The 25,321-nt window shown below is 38.7% G+C and overlaps 1 protein-coding gene across 4 annotated transcripts in view; it reads right to left on the bottom strand.

Annotated features, from left to right (window-relative positions):
• Positions 1 to 25,321, bottom strand: part of brsk2b (BR serine/threonine kinase 2b) — a 102,189-nt gene that overhangs the window by 4,436 nt on the left and 72,432 nt on the right. For 2 of the 4 annotated variants that reach the window (XM_056755419.1, XM_056755434.1), the window contains exons 5-19: positions 20,348 to 20,464; positions 17,826 to 17,859; positions 17,656 to 17,724; positions 15,180 to 15,326; positions 13,381 to 13,412; positions 11,966 to 12,130; positions 10,969 to 11,066; positions 10,439 to 10,601; positions 9,870 to 9,938; positions 8,163 to 8,223; positions 5,669 to 6,335; positions 5,117 to 5,165; positions 3,758 to 3,881; positions 3,477 to 3,657; positions 2,726 to 2,815 (exon numbers count right to left, since the gene is read on the bottom strand). In XM_056755419.1, the coding sequence (XP_056611397.1) occupies positions 2,726 to 2,815; positions 3,477 to 3,657; positions 3,758 to 3,881; positions 5,117 to 5,165; positions 5,669 to 6,335; positions 8,163 to 8,223; positions 9,870 to 9,938; positions 10,439 to 10,601; positions 10,969 to 11,066; positions 11,966 to 12,130; positions 13,381 to 13,412; positions 15,180 to 15,326; positions 17,656 to 17,724; positions 17,826 to 17,859; positions 20,348 to 20,464 (2,066 nt within the window). The remainder of the gene's footprint in view (positions 1 to 2,725; positions 2,816 to 3,476; positions 3,658 to 3,757; positions 3,882 to 5,116; positions 5,166 to 5,668; positions 6,336 to 8,162; positions 8,224 to 9,869; positions 9,939 to 10,438; positions 10,602 to 10,968; positions 11,067 to 11,965; positions 12,131 to 13,380; positions 13,413 to 15,179; positions 15,327 to 17,655; positions 17,725 to 17,825; positions 17,860 to 20,347; positions 20,465 to 25,321) is intronic. The other 2 variants (XM_056755424.1, XM_056755442.1) reach the window with 2 other exon arrangements.

The raw sequence follows: 25,321 nt of genomic DNA, 5'->3' as shown, positions 1-25,321 counted from the left end.
CATGTCTACTCCTGTGAGTTATTGAAGACAGTGCTTCACTAACTAGGACTTTAATCCAAAATTGTTTACATTTGTGGGAATTTAGACATACGGACACACGCTTCCATAATATTTCTTTATACAGACGCATCATTTCTATTCATTTTTCATTAAATGGTGTAATATGATGATTTTTTTAATTTGGTTTACAAGTACTTTTTTGACATTTCCAGAACATGTCAATAAAACATTGGTAATATTGATAATGATGTTGTTCAATATCATCGTGATCTGAAATTTTCACACCGTTACATATCTAACTGTATATAAAGCAATGCATGACATGAGCCTTAATAGAAGGTAGAAGATCAGAGTTTTAAATCTGAGGGTCCAGTTTTTCTATCTGTCATACAGTAAATCTGCAGTTTTTGGATTGGATTTCGCTGTTGTTGTTGTTTTTCTGATTCTGTGTATTTATAGGAACCTATGAGAGTTTAGGTCACTCTCTTTCATCATTATAGCGATTTCTACTGTAAAAGTCCCAAATGACCAACATGAAACTAAGTTTAGACGAGAGAAATGCTGACACAGATGCTGAGATAACAGCTGCAATATTATCTTCAAATAGAAAACTACTGTATGTTTCCTGGCGAGAGTTAAGAAGCTGACTACAAAGATGCTAAACTCAATGAGGTGTTTCATCAAAGTCATTCAGATGCAACAATTGCCCCAGAAAACAAAGCACAATGATGCATTTGTATATGGGAAAAACAACATGAATATAATATGTGATGTTTTTTTAAACTGTCCTACCAACTGTGAGCATGCACACACTCGAACACCAACATACTACAGTATATCTCATTATTGTAAGTAGTTTTGTGTATACAGTGGATGGGTGCCACACATCAGACAGAGTATGTATGACAAAGTGACACTGTGCACGCTGTGGCAGAAGAGACAAAATAGACCTCTTACCACCCTTTGAACGCTTTCCTGTCAAAGGAATATGGCACGTTACTCTAACACGTCCGATCAAATCAATATCCGCCTCAAAATTACATTCTTAATGCACCCCATTGACTTAACAGTAATGAAATTAACACTGTGATTAAACCTACATACACAGATGTTTATTACAGGGTCACATCTGTTGAGACAGAGTGAAGCATGCTGGTGCTCGGTGCTGTGCAGGTCAGTAAGGACACTCAAACTTACATGCCCATTCACTCAACAGCTGCAAATCTCACATCCGCCATGACCGAGAGCTTGGAGTGAACCGTGAGTGCAAGGGGGGTGAAGGGCACAGCCAGAAGGAAGGAATGGGTATGATTGACAGGGTGATAGAATGGAACATATTTACAGCTACACTGGTAACAGCTCTCCTTTAATACAATATAATTTAATTTAATAACAAGGGCCCTGTTTGGAATTGCATACTGCCATAATAATACTATTTCTGCAGAATGTGGGCTTTACCGGTCACAGTATTCATTGAATACACATGGAATACATGGCTGACCTGCTAGATTTGCAGTTTAAAAACAGAGCAATGCGTCCAACTTGACTCTATTTGAAACATAAATGAACCATAAGCAATATCAACTAACATTTATTGAATTCTTAATTCGTTCCTTGACTAGACAGAAGAGTTGGATATTTTACAATAAAAAAATGTAAATGCAAAAGCTGTGTTGCAGGATTTCACTATAACTGTTCTTTTTGTATTCTGAATATAGTATATTAAAGGATGTAACATTTTTATATCACATAGTATGTGAAACAGACAGCAAGCAAAATGTCTCTGCCCAAATTAAATAATTCCTCAAGATTTCTTTCGATCTCTTTTAAACAAAGTGCAGCGCACTGCATTGTGGGATACTGTGCCAAAAAGAAAAAAAGTGCATAGTTCCCTCTTATATAACGCAGATGTCTGACACTCATCCAAGTATTCTATGGATGCAGATTTGCATATTATTGTTCAAAGTATACATACTATGTACTGCATTAAAAGTATGATTAGCATGGCAGTAAACTATTCCAAACGGTCCTCTCTATTTTATTTCAGACTTTATGAACTCTGTCCAGCAGAGGGAGCTGTAAAAGGCTTTTCACAATGTGCCGAAACAGCCATGTGACAAGATGGGCAGAAGATTTCTCTGTTCTCTCATTTTACCATCTCCCACAGGAACCGCAGTCTAGCCCATCAGATTTCTGCTGGCGGAACGGATAACTTAAAGCCACATTTATTTGGGACACAGGTTGTGCTTAATATCTGGAATTTATGTCTTGGATATGGGTAAAACCTGGAAGCTTTAATAATTGTGCTCAATGTATGCTATTTCAGAGGCGCGTGAGCGTGTGTGACTGCTAATGAGAGTGTGTGTGGTTGTGCCTTTCAATGCGATTGTGTGCAATGTTCTGTGATAAGGTCAAATGTGTATTTCTAGCACCTTCAGATGACACATCAAGCAGAGTAATGGAACAGTAATTTGGATCTGTTGCATCCAGAAGCCTTAAAAAATTCCATCCGATCAGAAAGACTTGAAAGCCACCACTAACATTCGAACTAGAAAGACTTATTTGACCTTGATGGGTGTGTATAGCGTTCAGTGCTCTGCAAGAGCGAGCTAGGCTTCATGCATGTTCAGGATGCTGTGTAGGAGCGCAGAGAGAGAGAGGGGAAGCGAGAGAGACAGGTAGAAAGAACGAAAGAAAGAGAGAGCAGTGGAGAGATCGAACTCACCAGGCAGCTGCTGAACACCGGGCTGGTCGTGTGTACTTAACAACTGAGTCTGAATCGTATCCACCACCCGTTTGAAGCGTCGGCTGGGACCTGTCAGGGACACAAGTACACACACATATGCGTCTTTAAATGTAGTGCAATGATCTTGTACCAAACAGAAGATTTGTGTCTTTTGAAATGAATGTACTTTGTATGCTGATCTATCCTAGTTTTATTCCCCTTAGCGACTGCCTCGTAAATCCTAATGGGATGATGGTGATTTTTTGGGTGCATTTGGCCCATGGCTGACACACTATAAAATGTGTAACTTAAAGAACACAATTCAATCCCCATTCTGTAGAGCGAAAAGAGAACAAGGCGAAAGAGGGAGAACAGGGAGTAATAATGGCAATAATGACGCCAGCAGCATGGGATTTTTTCGGGTTGTCCTTCGAAACACAGCAGGTTGAAAATGCATAGTGATTACCAGGAGGCAAAAAGGCCTCTTTTAGTTAAATTTTTTCCATTACACCCCCGAGCACTTGGTCTATTTTAAGCTTCTTCATAAGAGAGGGGAGAGAAGGGAACTATGGAGGAGTGGACCGCTGGCAGAATGAGAGGAAAAAACTCTCACCACCGAGAGTCAAAGTTCAACATCATCAGCTTGCCTCTCTATCACCCACACACGCACACATCCCTCCGGTTCCCTGCGTTTCTATTGGCTGCCAAAGAGGTCTGACATCACAGTAGTTCTCACCGTCGGCATGGTTACCTGAGAGCAGAGTGAAAGTGACGGAGTAGATGCCGTTCTCCTTAGTGGCAGCCGTGCTTTCGGTGTAGGTGATGTCCACCTGGAACTTCACTGGTTTTTGGAACACGGTCGGGCTGGCCGTAGACTTGTATTCTGCCCGGAAACTCGTCTGAGACACCACACTGTGGCTGAGGCTGGGAATCTGAGAGAAAAACAAACATGTCAATCATGCAGCGACCTTCTTTTTTTTTTTTACTGTTTTTACAAGAACATTCACAGAGATGCAGTATGCTCACACTTACAGAAAGAAAGGCATGGACGATATCTGCTTTGATGGAGCTCAGGGGCTTGTCTCGAATCACCACAAAGATCTGCTCCTCCTTTTCAAGGTTGATAAAGTTTCCAAACCAAGATTTTTTGGCAAGTCTGTGAAGAATGATAGAAGGTGTGAACGAGACAACACAACACACACAAACAATGTGCAAATTAATTGTGTGGTGCAAGTCCTAAATTTGAAAAAAATATCTTCTCCTTATTTATATATATTAATCAAGGGTTTCAGTTTCCCCTGAAGTCGAAGAGTTCACAGAACTTCAGACCATTCAGAGACAAGTTGCTTTCAAAAATGACAGTTCACATAACTGTGGCTGGCTAAAGTAAATAAAGGATTTCATAGAAATACACTCTCTGACATTTCCAGAGCGCTCAGCTGAATTCATTTCTCACAGTGAACCACAGAACAATGAATGCTGACAAGATGAGAGTAAGTAAGCTGTCAGTGGATTGTCTTTGACATGCTGAGAGATGAAAACATCACTTTAAAAAAGTGCCAATTTGTCCGCTGCCAAACAATTCAGAATTGAGAACTAGTATTATTGTTAAATCACACCAACAATCAACAGTTTATCACTGCTTTTTAATTATTGAAATGTGTATTTTAATTCAGATGTAGAGCAGATTTAGTATTGGTAAACGTGATGAAGAGATCACGCCCAGCATTAGTTTACACCTCTGAGTGGCCCAAGAAAAATCTGTACATGGAGGATTTAATGTGGGCATACAGTATGACTCATCCCCGCTTGAAATTTTGTGATTTAATAATAGTGACTGCCTATCTAGGACATCTTTGAGTTTATGCTATCCCACAATGAATAATAAAAAACACCAGAGAAACTAGAGGAAAAACACGGCACACAATATTTTGTACCCCGTTGCTGTCCTATGTGGCTGTGAAGCTAAGAGGAACTAAAACACTGAATTATGCATGAGGAACTATTCCCTGATAATGTCTTCAGCATCAAACTAGGCTAATGGGGCCTGGAACAATGTTTGGACCACCGCATTAACTTTAACTGTTGCATTTTCATAGCGCTTTTCAACTCGTAATAAAACAAACCTAATTTAGACAAAAAACAAGTTCATAGAGCGAGAATCAAGCATCTTAATTACACAAGCTTTAATTGAGTGTTTGTGGTTTAGCTCTAAACAGTGCAGGTTAATACAAAAAGTGATGCATTTAGCCCCCACGCACACAGCAAAATAACAAGTATTGTAATTTAGTCATTTAGTCATAATTGAATATTATTTTAATGGTCCTTCCACTCACTCAAATTTAATAGAGCCGCAAATTTTACCTGATGGCGAAAATAACAAAAACTTACTCGGGGGAAGACTCTGGTGTTAGGCTGGACATCTCCTCTTGCGTGGGAACTGAAGAAGGACAAAGCCAACAGACCTCAGTGGAATATAAACATTACATCATACTCTACAACCAAAGAGATTTGGTATTCACAACCTGAGGAGGGTAATCCTGATTAACCATGGGTAATTACTCCAAACCTACAGAGATTAAGAGTAATTCAACTCGGCCTGCTGCTATCAGCTCATCTGATCCTCTCCCCGATCGAAGAGGGAAAGGGAAACAGCTGGAGGTGAGGGGAGATGCTACTGCAGTTTTCATTATCATTAGTAGATATATCATCAGATAGAGCAGATAATGGAATATCAGTCAGCTTATTACACTCAGATCTGCAAATCAGTCCTTGGAAAATATTGCTTGCTAAGAAGGTATCGTCACAAGAAAAATTGCAATAAATGGGATTAGCAACCGTCATTCTTCCACCTCAAAGCTTTGCTATATGCACGCATACTACTTTCCACCTGATCTTGGATATCTTTCGGGAATTGCCATACATTTTTCAGTAGTTCAGTACCTTGTAGTTTCCTGCGATGGAAGCGTGGTGAGCCAAGGAAGCTGTTCCTGATTGAGTTGAGGCGTGTCCTCCAGGGCAAGCCTCCGATGGATGGGCTTGGGGGTGGTGTTGGGCTGGGGGTCCCCGCTGGGCTCTCCTTAGGTGTGTGCACCGGCGTCCCTTTTGGCGTCGGCAGCGGGCTACCCCTGGGGGAGGGGTGGGGCGTAACCTGTATGGTGGGGATAGATTTGCCGTTGTGGTCAGTCCCGGCCAGCGGGTGGAGATGGTGAAGCCGGATGGGCGAAAGGGGAGAAAGGGGAACGGAGAGTTTGGGAGGCACCGTGAGAGGAGGTCGCCGCACCTTGGGGCTGTTGGGTATTGGTGGCGGCAGGGGATGGGAGGGCGTGGAGGGCGTAGACGGTTCAGATTTTGCCGCTGATGGCGTGGCCGTTGTGTCAGGTAGTGGGTTGGACCTGGTGGCTTGCAGGGGCTTGTCTGCGACTTTGGGCTTGGCTGGTAGGGTCTGGGTTTTGTTGTTGAATTGAAGGACAACTGTCTTTGGTTGAAAGGTTTTGGGGGAATGGGGGCCTGTGCCGTTAAACCGCGACACAGGAGCGTGAGTGGGGCTGTTGTTTGGCGAATATGTGAGATCTGCGGATTGCGGGGGAACAGCGAATCGCCGCATGGGCTGCAAGAGTGCATTCACCGAGCCAGCAGAATAAAAAGAGCCAACGCAGCCCATACACACAACACACAGCCCCGTGGTTATCAGGCATTACAGCGCAGACACATACCAACACCAGACATGAAAGGATAATGAACAAGGCACCGGTGATGAGAGGTGTGGGAGGAAATGTAGAAAGAAAGAAAAAAAACATGCCATTAGCACAACCAGCCAAGAGGCATCAAGACAGTGGAAATAAAATCCGCATTACCAGGGTTCTCTAAGCAAAATCAGCAACAGAAATTAGCAAAGAAAAAGCACTGGGTTGTTGTTGTTGGGACAAAAAAAAGATAAAGTCAGCAGTGACCAAGCAAGCGGGAAATCTGTGCAAGGCACGTGAGCTTCGTTGTAAAAAGGCGCTATTGTCAGAATGACTCATTTAAATAAAAATAGAGCACTCAGTCTTTGCTATTAAAAAAGATATTACATAAAGAGTGACAAGTACTGAATGAATTCCAGACGGCAGCATAATGATACACAATTGCCCTACTCCCACCAGCATTCCAACTTCATATACTACTGTCTGCCCTATGAAGTGAGTAGGGTATAGGGATCCTCATAACCGTCTGGAATTGCCCCACATAATAAACATGAATATTACCTGAATTAAAGAGTTTTCAAGACAATAGCGCCATGTTATAAAAATGGCTAGTGAAAAGAAGTGCAATTGACCATAGACTACAATGCTGCTGATTAAAGGTATGACATGAGGATGCTGTGAATCCTTATTGACAGATGAAGCTAAGAAATTGGGTCAAATACTGAGGAGAGATAAAATAAGGGCGACTATTGTGCCGAATGTGATTACAATCATTAAAGTGAACCCTCATCAAGCATATTGTAAAACATTGAAAAGAAAAACATTCATGTGGTAACCAGCGGCAATCATACGATGGGCATAAAGAACGCCATGAAAGCAAAAGGGATTTTTAAAGCTCTTTTGTACCGCAGGGGAGATATTTCCATGATAAACCCCTAAGTCTGTGTCTGAGCAGTAAAACTATTCTCAGATGAGCTATATCAAGCAGCTATTCACAGGCTAATTCAAATTACCTCTACCTAACCCGTTCTCTACATGAGCCGTTTGCATCAATCAAATGGCGACCGTCTACAATTCTGAATATGTAGAAGATTTGAAACTGCAGAATTTGATCAGGCTGGATTCAGAACGGGCTCTGGGCTAAATCCTGAAGGCATGTCCTTGATGTGACTTAAGGACGGCATATTGGGAAGTCTTAGCAGTGGATTTGTAATCGGTTATTCTCTTTAAACAAGTCAACTGTAAAAGCTGGCTTCATCCAGAGCTTTTGAGGGGATTTCAACAAGCCATTAGTGATTCAGGCTTCAACTATTGTAAAGCTTGTGAATTGGACATTGATTAGCAGTAATTACGCTAAGCATCACAGACTGATTGAACTGGTAGTAGCAATGGATCAGATCAATGGACAGGAGGCGGTTTGGCTTAAGTATTAGGGCTTATAGATGATACATTTGCTATAAAGCTAATAGTAAAACTACCATTAATGCTCTATCATGCATTACATCATTAAGAAGGCATTGCATGATCATGTATACAAAACAAATCTGACAAAATATATATTACAAGGGATAACGTGTTCTATGCATCTATTGTAAATGTTTGTTGATCAAATACATAAACAGACATAGCGATAGGAGTTTCACACTAGAAACATTCTGTACATAGATTTGCTGCTAACAACATATGGATATAGATTGTAACAGAACCAAAGTTTGAATAAAATGAATGTGTGTGGATGGGGAGTGGCTTACCCGAGGACTGCTGAGCGGACTTGTGGACAGACCAGATGAGGCTCCGCTGATGGACCGAGACCTGGAGTTACACAATATACATTCACTTACATTCATTTAACCAGTTTTTACCAGTAAAAGATCAGCATGTTGTGTCTCTTAGTCACTTGAGTTTACCTCTGAATTGTCATAATTTATTTGGTTTGATGTCAGCTTTTCTCAAACTGTAGGTCTTTTAGTTCATCTTGTTATTTGTCCACATTGAGCTTCAAAATATTCATATTATAATTTGAATCAATATATCATATTTCTGCTAAGCACCTGTAATGTCACCTCTACCCATTTTATATGGTTATGTATTAAACCGATATTCTCTCATTTCACCACGTAATAGATGGCACACTTCAGTGGTTAAGGGCAATAAATGATCGGGAGTTAATTGACCATGGACGCAATGTTTTTTTCATCGAAGCAAATTGAAACAGTAAATCACCCCTAAAGGTGTCAACGTTCAGACTCCAGGAAGGATTTGATCCATAAACTGATCTGTATTCGCAAAGGCTACTTGGATGAGAATTATGCGAAGGCCTTAAATTCTCATTGATCATTCAAGCGTAAAAACAAACACCAAAAACATTAGCATGGATTCGGCAAAATGCTGATATTCATTATTTGGCTCTTCCGTTCAGCTAATTAGCTTGTAGTAACAGAAGAGAGCGTCAGGGAGAGAGTTCTTTATAAGAGTAATAAATGACAAGAGAATAAAGTGGTTAATAGAAAGGACAGTCACTACATGCCAGGCAGTAACTTTATACTACTGGTAAAGCAAGGTACAGCGTTTGTGAAGACTATTTGTAGCGCATCATTAAGACGTTAGGTATGAAGAGAAGTGTGACTATATTAAAATAACTACTGGTTGTAAAAATGCAGTATATAAATTGTATAAAAGATGCAGGGGAGCTTTTGAGTGCATTCGTTTACCCATTCAATTTAGAAATTCTATTCTTTATGTGCACAGTTTTTACAAGGTATTAAGACAATTTATATCATCTTTTCCTAAAATATCCATGTACTTAATCCCAATTCAGTGAACCAAGACACAAAATATTGATTAAATAAAAATGACAAAGAAATGATATTCAGGGCGCATTTCAATTATTGGGTGGCAGACTGAACCAGCTTTGCATGCGTGTCATTGAGCAAATTAATGCAGAAGTAGAACTGGACTGTGAATTCTCCAAACTGTTAAATCAAGATTGAAGAAAACATGCCTGAACAGATGAACACAAACATTCTCATAACCTCCGTCTCTCAACTCACTGTAGGAAAAACAAACAATGTAGGTTGATGGGGAAAGAAGCGTGAAGGCAAAACGAGAGCGTGGAAAAGAAACGAACAATTTGGGATGTACCAAGGGACAAAAATGTCAGACATCAAACGAAACATGAAAGGCAAAATAAGGGCGATAAGATGCTTTTGATGTGTGTGGAGGGAGCCAGAGGGCTGTTGCTCTACCAAAACTGAGGGGCCAAACAAGGAGGAAAAAACTCTTGCTTACAATACGACCTCCACTTTTTATAAGTTCCCTCTCAAGCTCTCAAGATCAAATTAAATGTCATTGAATGAAAACAAAAGGCCAGTGCTCTTGGAGTGCAAGTATTTGTTTAGAGTATTAAAAACCCCACTGCATCTTCAGATGAGAAAACTGAGCATGGCGGTGGATTATACCTCTCGTCCTTGCTTTGCAGTATGGGGTTGGCATCTGAGATATCCAAGCTTTTACTGAAAACAGATTTACTACGGTAAGAAAGAGTAAAGTTAAATTAGTAAAGGTAAATTTACAAATATCATGGAGTTGAGCCGAAGTATCCACACAGGGAAAGGACACAGGGTTGATGAAATGGATCACGATGGACATGGAAAAAAGTAAACACAATCTTGGCAAAACGTGCCAAGATACAAGACATAAAATGAAAGGCACATTAGCAACTTCCATACTGTGCCAAATCTGAGAATTCAAACTTCACCATATGGCACATTTACTGTAGCATACAATTTGACTAACCAAGAAAAGGATTTAAAAAGAATAGTAAAATATTTTGCCAACTGAAATATCATTGTTGTCCAAGAAGTAATTAAGCTGAATGATTTTATGTATTTGTGCCATGTTTTTGGGCATTTTGAATAGAATGCTTCTACTTTTGAGAACAGCTATTATGCATTTTTAGAGAAAAGTCATTGTCGTTTAAATGTTCCACAAAACATAACATCGATTCTAGACATCCACTTGTAGTTACCCAATTCTGTACCTCTGTCCATGTTGTGCCATGTCAATTGCTCGTCTCACAGGAACAGGAGAACCGCCTTCGGTTACACTCAGCACCTCCATCGACTTGCGCTCTGGCCTCCTCTTGTTGTGTCTGGTCAAGAGTGGAGAATCCACTCGTTTCCTGGGAGGATCTGGTGTGACCAGGAAATCAGAATAAATTAATCTTTCAACTTTAACACATGGCCTATAAACCCATCCTGTAAAAACTACTCTGCTCCAGCCCCCTCTGGGAAAAATGCAGCTTGGCAGGTGGTACTATAGCTGCGTTTTAAATGCACAGTAGCTAAAATTCCAAAAATAAGCGTTTTTTTTATGTTGACCAGGTATGACCAGCTGGTAGCTTGCTTATTTCCTGGTTTACTTAATGGACCATGTATAAATGGACCAGCTAATGTTATCTAAACATAATGCATTTTTACTTCCTAAATAGCTAGAATGCCATTTTCTATGATCTTTAAGCATTAAATAACTAGGCAGAAAAATCCAATCGAAACTCACCTATCTCATTTCTGGGTGGTAGATTCTGATCCTCATGGCTTGGATATCTCTCCTTACGGTCCAACAGGAGGAAGTAGATCATCTTTTCCTGGTTGTCTCTAAAATATTAAGATCATCATATTACGGAGCAATACGTGCGGGTGGTCAACAGAGATTTCCAGTATACTACAATGCTCAGAGCTCTACGATAATCCTCAATTTAAGCTACAAAAGGTCATTAATTTGTATAAGAGCATTAAGCATCCTATTTCGAAAAAGCTAAACCTACAATGATCACAGGATATCGGTCGTTTAATTTAAGGGTGCAAAATAACACAACATATCCAACAAGATTGTGCGAGAGTTTGAAAGTCTTAAAATTCTGGCAACCAGAAGCCTTGTGTTAAATGTCTTGCCCCAGACCACACAGTGAGAAGTTATTATGACTCATCTTCGCTGCAGGCGTCGTCGAGATTGTTTAAACGCCGGGCAAGAGAGGAGACAGAGGGTGAGATGTTTCGGGACAGAACACAGGTCATCTATCAGACGGACTAACGAAGTGATCGCACACAGTGAAGCATGCAGGGGGTAATTGTGTGAGTACGGGAGATGATAGATGAGCCAATGGGCTTCTCTCTAACAACCTGAACCCAAGATCATATACGGTACTGAGTTTACAAACCCTGAAAAACAATAATCTTCACACGTATGTTTCCCCAAAGCAAACACTCTCAGTCTTGTTTAACCATGGGCTGAACAACATTTGGCAAAATGAGTAAAACTTGTCCTTGACTGAGGTGAACGCGGCACCTGGTATTAACATCTGTCTCATGTTATCCGATCATAAGTGGTCCATTGAGAAACATTATTGTTTACACTTGGTAGTAACAAGCATCTCAAAAGTGCCTCCTGTGACCAATTGTGATGGGGAAATGGTCTACATACATCACTTACTATGTCAGTGTTACTACATGTTGGTTTACTTTCCATTTTCTCTTAGTTTTTCTTAGTTACTCACTCGTCTGACAGCAGGTCTTTCATCAGTTTGTTCTTGTCTCTGAAACAGCCCAGTGAGTGCATGCTTTCCAGCACATCTGGGTCGATTTCCTCGGTGGAGGGTAGCATGCGAATCGCCACTTTCCGCGGCACAGGCTGTTCCGGTTCTGGTTCATTCTTCCCTCCTCTGTGAGAAGATCCATAAAGAAGATCAAAACGGTAGTATGGGCCTGGAAATCATCTACTGTTTTTTTTTTTTTTTTTTTTTTTCAAAAAAATGAATACCCTATGGCATTTCTTGGGATCCTTGCATGATTCACATCATGACTTAAAGTTTGACAGATCTTGGACACCAATGACTACCATGGTAGGAAAAATGTATTTATGAATTCCTTTGTTCAGTTGAACACAAAAAATATATTTTGAAGTATGTGGGCAATTTTTGACTACTATTGTCATTTATCCTACTATGGTAGTCAATGGTGGCCAAGGACAGTCTGGTTAAGAGCATTCTTCTAAATATCTTTCTCTGTGTTCATCACATTTATACAGATTTGTAACAATTCGAGGGTGAATGAATGATGACCGAAATTTTATTTTTGGGTGCACTTGTCCCTTTAAGGCTCTTATCTAAACACAGAAACACTTACACTATTTCTGCTGTTATGCCATTATTCAGGGAAGCACATACACACGATCTTTGGTATGTTCTCACCCATTGCACACATACCAAATGGCATAGATTGATGTCCAAATGGTTAGAAATTTTCATTGATACAAATATTTTATTTCTCTTTATCATAGAAATAAACAGCTAGTACGGAGGTAAGCTAGTGTTTGACTGTGTCTCTTGTTTGATGCGTTGGGTATGAAGTCGCATAAACGCTTTTTGTGTTAAACTATTCCCTGAAATGACAGCAAGCCAAGCAAAGAAAATATGAGCTGAGCCAGCAAGAAGCCGCAGTGAGCAATAATTTACAGAGCGTTTTATTTGCCCCGCTTATATGCTTCTATAACCTGCAATTTTTACATATTTAACATTATATGTATTTGATGTATTTAAACACACATTAAAGTGATAGTTCATAACTTTTACTCACTCTCTTCAAATCTGTATGACTTTCTTTCTTCCACAGAACACAAAAAAAGATATTTTGAAGAAAGTTGTTAACTGCCCCCCATTTACTTGCATTGGTTTTGTGTCTATACAATAGAAGTGAACAGGTGCCGGCACTATTGGGTTACCAGCTGTCTTAAAAAATATCATCTTTAGGGTGGAAGAAAGTCATACAGGTTTGAAATGACAAGAAGGTGAGTAAAAAATGACAGAGTTTTTATTTTAAGGTAAACTATCCTTTTCAAAGAACTTTTAATTTGACACTATACAAATTAAACAAGCTTTTCAAAGCAAACGAACAAAAAGATGTTTATACTCACATGTACCATGTGTGCTTCTGTATCTGTTCTAACTGTAAAGAGAAAAAACAAACACGTGCTAAGCAACTTTCACTATTATCACAAGCATTCTTTAAGAGAGGACAGACAACGGAGCCGAACAAAGACAGCAGCGATTAACAATAAAAGCGATGCATCCATCTCCGAGCGTCAGGCAGTTTCCTGCAGGCCCTCTCTAATCTCTCTCTTGTGTGTGGCATCCTCTGATCTCAGCGGGTTTAACTGTGGCATCTACCAAGATGTTCACATTTATGCGCCTGCTAATTAATGCTCAGGCCCGAATAACACGAACAACAACCTTAACAACGGCAGCCCATGAGAGCTAATGATTTCTGTGCCTGAAATACCAACAGAAATGACTTCAGTGGAATAACACAAAAAATCTCCCAGAAACTGACAATTTGAGATTAAGACCAAAAACATATCCTTTTGTTTGAATCTGAAAAGATTCCCCAAACTTGACTGCTAACAGAATTTTTTTATGAGATTTTATATGAGAGATATTTACTCTGTTTACTTATCGATCATAGCAGCAGTATTAATCAAATGATGATACAACTTGATATAGAAATCCAGTGCATATATCTAAAAATGTGATGGAGTTAAGCAGACATTTCAGGCCAATTCAAGTGTCTGGAACATAGAGGTGTATAAATTCAATACAGTCTTAGTATCCCACATCGCAGACATGAGAATCAAAAAGGAAGGTTTGCAAAACTATTTGGGTGTATTTGTGCTATTACAACTGCCATAACAAGAAAGGCTATAATCGACAGGCTATCAATGAGTGCTATTAATACTTTGTGAATCCCCTCTTACATGTGAAAAGTGTTCAAGAAACAGTCATAATACATTGCAAAAACGGTGGTCCATTAAGTTCTCAAAAATACTCTGTTGTATAGTATAGACCTCAGATATTATGGTAAATTGGGAACACAGCATCTAATTCCTTCCCACTCTGGAATCATTCAAAAGATTTCTTTGATATAACTGACAAAGCACAGAGGACATGGACTACATCTGGATAGCTCAGAGATGCATCCAGAGAAGACAGCTATCTGTTTTCTCTGAAAAGCAAAAGGAAACAGGAATATTTCAAAGTATTGTTATCAAGCTTATAAACCCCATGTCACTCCAGCAAGCTATTGGGAAAGGAGGTCTGCTATGAAACGGAATGGTAAAAAAAGTAGCCGAGGGAAAACCGTAGAGACGAGAAGACATCGAAAGAGAGAAGAAAGAGCTAGACAGAGACGCACTGCTCAAGCTTTTTGAAGCTAATGTGTGAGATCCGGATAGACAGGATAGTTGGATTAGTTCTGCTGTGTGTTGACCTGAAGTGACAGCTCAAAAGCTGAAGAGCTCTCAGACCCCTAACGCTTTTTAATAGAAATCAACTTAATATACTGTAGATGCCTGCAGAACCGAGCAGCCAAATAGTGTCTGATGATGGTGTAGTGCACATGCAATGTTGTAACCCCTATGATCCCCCGTGTCATGAGAGTCCTTAACAAAAATAAATATATACCCATTTATTTAGAATCTACTTCAATTCAAGAAGGCTATGAACACAAACACAATGTAAAGGTTTAAGAAAACAGGTAATAGATAAAAATATTTTGTACCAACAACTATTTGACTTCACATTGTTTTGTCAGTCACTCAGCTAAATGCATCCAAAATATACATTTTAAAGTATTCTGTTACTTGACAAAGGGAGGCATTATAATCACTAACTCAACAATAAATTATGATCCTTTAAGAGAAGTCTGTAGCATACTGACCGTGAGTCGCTTGGTGGCGTCCACCTCTATCATCCCCCTCAGGAGGTTCTGACAGTCTGGAGGAATGAAATGGGGCATGTGGAAGACCCCCAGCTTCACTTTCTCTAGCAGGTTCCTCAGGTTGTCATCGTCAAACGGCAAAGCACCCTAACAATGAGAGAAACATAAATATTTACCCTTGAATTCTCAAATTAAAGAGGATATCTGTAGCTCCTCCACACAAATGGTGGAAAATCCATTTTAGAGAGTGTTTTATGAAGGATTTCTGCAAAGGATGTCAGACATGAAAATAAATTAAAAAGAGGCTGCCGAAGAGGGATGAATGTGCTTTGATAATTAGCTTTGTTTTGTTCCAGATACACTTCATCATTTTCACATCAGAGAGACCCATCAGGGCCTCTGACACCACTGAGATGTCAACGCTTGATAAATGACACAGAAAATTCACAAGCGTGACTGACGGCAGGGCCACGTAACGGATAATATAATCAAGCCAAAACCTGCAAGGTCTATGAGAAGGAATAAAATAAAAAAAACGAATTAAAAAAAGCAGATTGGATCTCTAACGGTCTTTCAGCAGAAAAAAAGATCACAAAAAAGGTTCCTGCGGACGGGCAGGAATAATTTGATTGTTTTGAGAAGAGGATGCAGTTATAATCAATCAAACTCAAATGAAAACGTGGAAATAAAAGAGCTTTTAAATTTCACCGAGGCCGGCGGATCTTCTGGATTGTGAATCTTTTGGGTTCATGGTCTTAAAGAGCACGTTCCCCGTGATTCCAATTTTTAACCTTTAGTTAGTGTGTAATGTTGCTGTTAGAGCATAAATAATACCTGCAAAATGATAAAGCTCAAAGTTCAGTGCCAAGCGAGATTGTCTTTAACAGAATTTGCTTTTCAAGGACTACAGAGAACGGCTGGATCGGACTACAGCCCTCTACTTCCCAGGTACATGGAAGAGCTGCTGGAGTAGTGTTTGGTTATCAGAGTTCCGCTACACACATTAAAAGATAACCGACGGTCAAATAACATCTTCTATGACTTTAAAATCGGCTGTGAAAGCTGTTCTGTGGAATACACTTATGTTTTGTGAGTGTGTGCGCACACCTCTGTCTTATGAAACGTCCATTCAAGTCCTGCTTGCAAATGTCTCCTGTTCAATCTACTTGTTTTATTATCCAACTCGGGTCCAATATAAAAAAGCAAAACTAACGCTTCTGTTAATAGTGTTAATTAATATAACCAGTCTGACTCCATTCGGTGTCATTCCCCTCGCCATAGTAGGAAAGTAATTTGCGATCGATAACAAATAGCAAATTGACGTTTTCTCAGTCACTAATTAGTTCTAATATTGTTTATTGCTAAAAGCCAACGTTTATGAATACACGTGAGAGGGGCACCAACCAATCACAACAGCCTGAGAAGCAGAAGGCAATCCCAAAACCTGGTCAGCTTTACCAATCAAAGCGTTTCAGAAGGAGGGACTTTATATACAGACCGGAAGAAATCCAGTCGTTTTGTAAGAAATGGGACAGCGATGAGCCATAGACTTGAAATATGTGAAATATAAAGCGTTTTTTTTTATTCGAAATATGATAATCTATTGTTAAACACCCAAATATAATCAAAGCCTCTAAAACAGCCAAAGACTGGGTCTTTAAGGCAGTGATTACACTAGGACTGCTTTGACTGTCAACCTTGGGGTGTAGGAGAATAAAAAACTAATCTTAAAGTCCTCTGGTTTAGGAAAGAATTACAACGTTGCCTTATTTGTTTGTTATCTGATGCAGGGAAAATAAGGCAAGCATAAATAAGAATATCCTAAAGTTGATTAACATCTTGGTCTTTCAGAGCAACCACCTGAATTAAGTTCTCCTTTTGCAGAAATACCTTAAAAAGGTTTGACAAGGGCAAGGCTCTCGAATTATAGCATAATTCTTTCCTCCATGAACTTGAACTCTTTCTATGAATGTTAAGAAGCTAAAAGTAGATTCATCAAGCGCTCAGCAGTATGAATAAAAAGAGCTGATCTCATTCATGTCTTATATAAAGATGATTCATAGGTAGAGTAAAAAAACTGTGAGGCTTTGGTTGTGTCAATCTTTTGAGCTCTGACTACAGAGACATAAAACATTGGTTCCATAAAAACCTTACACTTGCTTAGCTGCTTATCCATCATTAAAATACATTTGTCTGGATTAACTAATATCCCAAAGAACTTTCATTTAGACAAAGTGGATTTTTCAATCGCTTGCTGTTCAGAAAACATTTTATCAATCATATTCATTCAAAAATTAAACTTATTAAGAACAAAATACTAAAGAAATACAGATCTTTAGTTTTTTTTTGTAATTCAAGAATCCTGGCTTTTTCAGATTTGACCTATGGAAAGTGCAGAGGGCTACACAGTAAATTACAGTAGAATTACAGTATGTGACACAAAATCAAGTTTCTGCCACAAGAAGCTTTTACTCACCACTAGAAGTGCAAAGAGAATGACTCCACAGCTCCATACATCAGCTTTCCTGCCATCATATTTCTCCCCCTGTCGGAAACAGAGAAGACAGAGGTGGCGAGTGATGAAAAGAAAGGGACCATTTAGAGAAAAGAATCATTATAAGAGAAGGCACAGGAGTGAACACTTACCCGTATAACCTCTGGACAAGCATAGTGAGGCGATCTGAAAGAAAATAACAATATCACATATTCCTCGCTCACCCAACACTCAGATGATGATAAAACATGCAGTTTGCCAATTCATTATGGCGTGATAAAAACAATCTAAATCAAGACACGTGCAGTAGAATAACACCTGATTTGCTTTATAAATATTCACTTTTGTCTTGACAAAGGATCAACAATAAATCGTCAAAATCTGTAGCCGTGTTATATATCTGCCACCGTCAAATGGTCCAATAAATGTAAATGTGGAAGTTTGAAAAAATTGACCTGTAATCATTTGAATTGTTTAATTTAATTTAACGTCATGGGACATCATCTTTCTGTTTTCCAACACAAACAAGATTCTCTCTAAATACATGTGCACTTATTGCAGGTGTCATATAACTTCATTTAGGTATATATTTATAAAACATTTATCAACAGCAATGGTTTCATAGTTTCTCTACTTCCAAATTCGCTATTGTCATTATAAGAGAAAGATAGTATTGCTGTTTCCAAAAACAAATTGCAGTGTTTTAAACCAAATTAATAGGCTAATGCAACATGACCCCAACACAGTAATTTAGGTGCTTTTGTACCCAATTTTTAACACATAGTCGCTGCCACATTCATTCTGGTTGGAAGAAGATAGAAGCAATTTCTATCCAAGTTATGTGATCAAAAATGGTTCTGTCTTTGCTTGAATAATGCCTGAATATCTCATGCATGTGTTTTGGCAAATGTTTGATTGTATTGTTACCCAGAATTAAACTTTGACAACAGTGTTTTTGGGTTACCCTTTAGAAAGAGATCTCTTGTGACAGCGCATTTAGTTAATGACTATGAACTTATGCTACTCCCCAGTCAGAATGTGCATTATAAACCACATCGAGAAATTAATGTACTACACTATAAACAGATTGCCAGCAATTTGGCAATAGTTCAGGGCGAACCTCAAGCAGTGAAATACAAATATTTCTAAAGATGCCCAAATTTTGATACTGTTTGTTGGGCATGGATACACCCTATGAAAGAAACATGAGGAAGGATTAATATGGCAACTCAGCGAAGCCACAGGGGTGATTAAGCCGTGGTGAAAAGACCTTACTGGAAAGAAATTACTCATTTAGACCAGATGTGGTTCAGGGGTTTGTAAGACGTTTTTTGTTTTTCCTCAAGCGCTGTTGGTGTGATTTGAGAGAAGCTGGGTAAAGAGTCAAACATATTGAAACTGAATCTACACATTAGCATATTTTTTTATTCTGATCTGCTGGAAATCTGCTAGTTATCTTGGAAATATGTTGATTTCTCTACTACTTTCATGCCTCTGAGAACAAGAACCTTCCTTGTGACGAAAGTTCTTAGACATTTTTTAATAAACCCCAAAAAGTCTGAGGGACAAAGGGTAATCTTCAAATATGACCAGTGCTAGCATGACATCTTTGCACTGTATTGTGTGAAATCTGTAATTTCATGTCACCTTAATTTTTCTATTCTTTATAGTGATAGCTCACCTCAAAAATGAAAATTCTGAAATAATTGACTCACCCTCTCGTGATTTCAAATCTTTCTTTCTTTGTTAAATAGGTTGGAAATGATGTGAGGGTGAGTTTTCAGATCTATCATAACTACTCAAGCTTCTTGAGATTACATTTCAGATTATATTTACTGAACTTCCAAGCAGTCTTGGCATAATTTGTGTAACTCCTCCTTCACCTCAAATGATTGGGAACATGGCGGAGACATTTCAGAACTAAAGCTTTTTCAAAATTAGGTCAAGCCATCCACCAGGCAAGTAAAACCAAATAATTTCAGAATGCATGGAACAGAAATGTGACCAAAAGGCTCTGTGTTGGTCTTTATGCCTTTCTGTGTTCACACGTGCCCCTTTCATATGTAACTGGAGTCCATTAACCGTGGTAAACCGTGGTAAACCGAATACATTTGTGTCAAGCTGACAGCATGCCAGGAGGCTAAAGATGAATGTTTTTAATTAAAAACTGAATTGTCATATCTGTGCTTAGAGATGGGAGACGTCACAATCAATAATTTCAGCATGTCTTTAACCAAAAGAACCATCAAAACATTGCAACAAATTTTAGCGATTGCTTAAAGACTGGAGTCAAGGCTGTGGTTGGGTCACTTCGGGGTGATTTTAAAGTCTTGATGAATCTCTTTCTGTGATAATATGCTTTGCTCTATGGCACCTACCTTTCTTTTTCAATGATAATGGTGCCTTTAATGGCACAAGTTACACAATCAAAGTGACTGTGAAAGGCAGAGTGAGGTCAAGACATACAGGTATTTTTTCCCTCATAGTAACTGTTCACTGGCAGAGGCTCAGTGTAGTGGAATGTCAGCCACCGAAAAGCGTAAGTTAGAATCAGATAAATACGGTTTTAAATCAGAGCGTTTTCTTCAGCTCCTTTAGGAGTATTTAGGTTTTGCAAGTGGTGTACCCATGCTACAATAGAAGATGGTATTTCAGAAATTGCTGCATGACTCACCCACAGCTGGTTTCTAAGAGACTGTCTCCAACCTGTAGAGAAGCCATGCCAAAGTCTGCTATCCTGATGTTATTTTTCTCATCCAGCAGCAAGTTCTCTGGCTTCAGGTCTCTGTGGCTGCAAAAGATGACAAAAAACGTGCTTAAGATAAATATAACATGTGTTTAGCGGTTTACTTAGGTACTTTCCTCTGTCTCTGTCTCTGAGAGCATACATAGTGTATGGGTTTATACTGATATAAGTGTCCACCTATTTCCCATAATTATCTTTTATATTATACAGCATTTACATTTCTTATCATTTGTTTAAGAAAACAGAGAATCTGCAAGCATCAGATTCATCCCCCAAATCTCTTGATCAGATGCCACGGGAAACATCTTGATTCCTTGAACCATTGTGAAATCCTCTGATCTGAAGATAAAAATTTGGAGCTTTCTGTGTCAGTTTCAAGAAGCGAAGACTCTTTCATCCTCAGCGGGTAAGTGATTGAGAAACACAAGAGCATTTTAGGCCCAAGAGATCAAAAAGCAGCATGTACATTTCTAAAAGACATCTTTCAAAAGACAGATGATCGTGACTTGTAAGCCAATGAACATTTAAGGAAGTTCATCATTTGGAATCATGTGGCAACAACAACTGGACAATAATTGTGGGGGAATACAAACATGACTTGAACCAGAAATACAGTTTCCCCCGTTTTTGTCACAATAGCTCCGGAGATGTGACCATAAGCCTTCTTAGAACTCATAAACCTTTAAAAGCAACAATGGTTAACACAGTGGAAAAGACAGAATATATCATGTGTACAATCACAAAAGACAAAAATGAGCAATTCCATCCAAATGTCAACTTAAAGATAAAAAACGGTGATTTAAATACCAATGTCAAGGTTTAAAAGCATTTTTGTGTTTTGAAAGCATAATTTTCTATAGTCCGGTAAGTCACATCCATAATTGTTCATATTCCTCATAAATGGGCAAATTAAAATATAGTAACAATATTATATTCAATAAAGGGCCATTCCTTCCACACTTGTCGGGCATTATTGCTTGTGGTTTTCACATTTTAATTTGCAGAAATCCTAAAAAGAAAGTTGTCTCTCAACAAAACATGCATCCTTTTATGTCAAACCATAACACATGAATTTTTCCCTCTTTCAAAATAGAAAACAATCGTGCAAAGAATTGTGCATGATATTTTTCTGATGTCTGGACATTGTCACCAAGGGTATGTTAAACGGATTCTTCACCCAAAAAATAAAGTTCTGTCATCATTTACTCACCATTAGATTATTATGTATAAATTTCTTTGTTTTGCTGAACACATATTAAGATATTTGGAAGAATGTCAGATCTCACCCACCATTTGCTGCCATAGTACGGAAAAAAAATACTATGTGAGTCAATTGGGGGTGAGATTTGACAATCTTCTAGATATCTTCCTGTGTGTTCAGGAGAACAAATAAATATATACAGGTTAATAACAATCTGAATCTGAGTAAATGATGAGAGAATTTTCATTTTAGGGTGAAGTATCCCTTTAAATATAAACAAATGGTTCAAAATACAAGTAAAAATACATTCTCTAAGAATTCAAGTTTTGACTGTAAATGTTACATCCATAATGCTGGAATTGCCCAGATGAGAATACCTGCCCAGACACATAATAACCTAATCAAGCAATAAGTACATGGAGGGATCTTTTGTGCCATGTGAATCAGACATGAATTTCTCAGCTGTTATCTGGCACTTAACAACACATTTTGGTTTGCTCTCATGCTCAAGTTCAAAGCCATGATAACTAAATTACTTGAAGCAAGTGTAGCCATCAAATTGCAAACATTTTCATTAAAAAAAACTCATGTTCGACTCAAGCCACTGCCTGGAATTTAACCTTTCACAAAACCCTGCACCCCTACGTTCCTATTGATATGTCAGACAAACTTTCGGTATCAGCCATGCGCTCCCAGTGTAAGTAGTGAAGAATTTCTGGAAAATGACACGCTGATTTCAGACAGAAGGGTCTGCAATATGCATTCGTGGTATAATTTTTTTTGAATATCTCAGGATTTGAGATAACTGTAACAATAATTATACCTAAATTTGCATCCAAAACCTAAATAATAAAAGTCTATCAGAATGGTCAGATCGCCTGTCGATCATACTGCTTGTGAAGGGTCGATTAGGCATCGGTGCGGTTTACTGTATGTGACTGCTGGAATCACAAGACAGAACTATAAAAGCCAGCATCTCTTCGCCCAGCAAAAACGAGAGTTATTGCAAAAGTTAAACACTGACCAGAAATGCAGTTCTTTAATGTCTTTTACTTTGATTGATTCATCTTTCCCAAGCCACGGCAACCGGAGAGAGGGAGGAGCACTCAAGTAATGGAAAGAAAGTGCGGGGGTTCGAGTCAATAGCAGTGTGTGTTTATTGAGAGCCTCTTCTGATTAGCTGCCAGCTAGAGACTGATTAAGCAGGTGAATGAAGCCGGACTGACTGATTGATCCCTGGGTATCAGTTACTGAAAGTATTGCTCAAACCCAATCAAACACATCTTTATAAAATCTATCTCCTTGGTAAAGCAAACTGTGAAACAATTTTCCTTGGCCGTTCGGCACTATAATGCTTAAAGTTTGAGGAAGTCTCATTCTGTGTCTAATTATGAATACTCATGATGAAAAGCCATCAAAATGAAATGGGAGTCCCTTAGTTTTATACTCCGATAGGCTGTAAAACCCATTACAACATCAGTATTCCCGCTACTAAATCTCTCTCTACATAACCATCTTCAGAGATCTCGCTGCTGAAATGACAAGCATAGCAGTCCTCTCCGTATACTGTTTTAGGCGCAGGTCCCCGTGTGGTCTCTTAAAGGTCAAAAATTCCAACAAGAAAGGACATCCTGCTTCCCCACGTTATCTGTGTTGATTAAAAAAACATCAACCTACAAAACCACCATAAATCAGTTTGGACTATGTAGGGAAAGGTTTTTTCTGATGGGGTAAGAACAATGGACATTGAATGTGTTCCTTTTTCTGGTGAACATGGCATTTAACAGTTCAGTGGTTTGTGGAAACAGAGGTGTCCTACTGAGTTTCCATTGTGCTCACATTAGCTCTTCTTCTCTCTGGATTTCCACCATTACACTTTAGGTAGGAAGCTGTGCGAAATACATGGTCATTATCCTCCCTGACCAGTAGAAGTTCAAGGAACCAATAAACACAATCCCTCCTTGAGGAAAAGACGAGCTCTCCTGCTGCGAGCTTGCTATCATGCCCCCATGTCTACATTATAAACGGTTGTTCACAACATGATTCTCTGATATAAAACTATATAAAATAAATGCGGGAATAAAACGTATAATGGCACTGCACGTTCAAATTGGGCAAGTGACCTTTACAAATCTTCAGTGCTTTTATACTTTCTTATATGGAGGATCCACATTGAATCTTAAAAGGAAAGTTGCAAATATTACAGAAAACTAATGAATGTTTTTTTTAAACAAGCTGCAGCAGTATTTCATTTGTTGGCATCTGACAAAGTAACCTGAACTGAATAGCTTATGAAAACATGTAGAAATATGACAATGTTTCCTAAACATCAAATGAGTAGTTCACTTTACTATGAAAAGTCAATGGGGGCTACTCCTTCAAACAATTTTAAGATGATTCATGACAGAAAAGCATTTGCGTTATGCTAGATTTCAATATCAACAGAGTTAAAGTTTAGGTTTGTTTTTGTGCGTCTAAAAATTATTTTCAACACCAAGCTGGCTTCCAAGTTTGCTGGTAAATATATTATATCAAGGCAGGGATACATTCCAACACTGCAAAATAACTATTAATGCACGTTGCCAATAACAGTCCTCATAAAAGGCATAAACAACTATTCATCTTCCCAACCAAATGCTAGTCAACTATGTTTTACATTGCACAACCCAGACTGAATGTTTGATGATATAAGACTCATGAATAATTTTAGTCAGCTCCAGGTTCTGTAACTCAAACAGAAGTCAGCTCAGTTAAACCCTCTCCGTATCTCTTTTTCTCCCTTTCTTGAATACCTTACAGCACTCATGTGATAAACTGACTGATGTATTTGACAGGCTTGTTTCTCGTCATTCTGACAGTCCAAACTCTGCAAGATTGAGCTTTTCTGCATGTCCTCAAACGATGGCCAGAAAACCATACATTTAGCACTCTAAATGCAGTGGTTGAAAAAAAAACATGTAAAAAGAAAATTGTGAACTGTGAATGAGCATAACTGTGAATGAGCATTCAGTAGGAGAATCAAATGTTGCCTCCATGCTATGCTGTTTATTTAGAGCTTTCTATCACCTATAGAGAAAGGCCTTCAAACCATCCATCAGCTATTTGAGCTGTGCTGGAAGCATGCAGCAGTCTTTATTAGGCTGCGTGCCTGCTGAAGCGCTTGGGAAACAGATGCAAATATTGTGCTAATGGCTGTCCCTTCAGAGCATTAGCATATTAGCATATGAAGAGGACATGGTCATGAAAATGACTGGTGCATGCAGAAAGGTGATTTAAACAGACAAATTAAGAGCTTCAGAATTAGCTCTTAAAGTTTTAAAAAGTTAAAGTGAATTTGAATGAACCGACAGTATATTAAGGACTAAAGCAAAACATGCTGTCGTCTAACTGTCAAATCTGTCCCTGTTTCCCGTAGTGTATGTACTTATAGTAACTTTAGTTCACCCAAAAACAAAAAATGTGCCAATATCACTCTCAAGTTGTTCCAAACCTGTATTAATTTCTTTGTTCTGTTGAACATATAGGAAGATATTTGGAAAAATGTTTGTAACCAAACAGTTTTGGGGCACTATTGACTACCATAGTAGTTTTACCTACTTAAAATAGTCAATAGTGGCCCAGAACTGTTTGGTTACAAACATTCTTCCAAATATCTTTCTTTGTGTTCAGCAGATCTACAAACTGGAACAACTTGATGGTGA

The sequence above is a fragment of the Triplophysa dalaica genome, chromosome 1, assembly GCF_015846415.1.
Source record: "Triplophysa dalaica isolate WHDGS20190420 chromosome 1, ASM1584641v1, whole genome shotgun sequence".
Classification (NCBI taxonomy): domain Eukaryota; kingdom Metazoa; phylum Chordata; class Actinopteri; order Cypriniformes; family Nemacheilidae; genus Triplophysa; species Triplophysa dalaica.
This window is presented reverse-complemented; position numbering and strand designations above follow the sequence as displayed.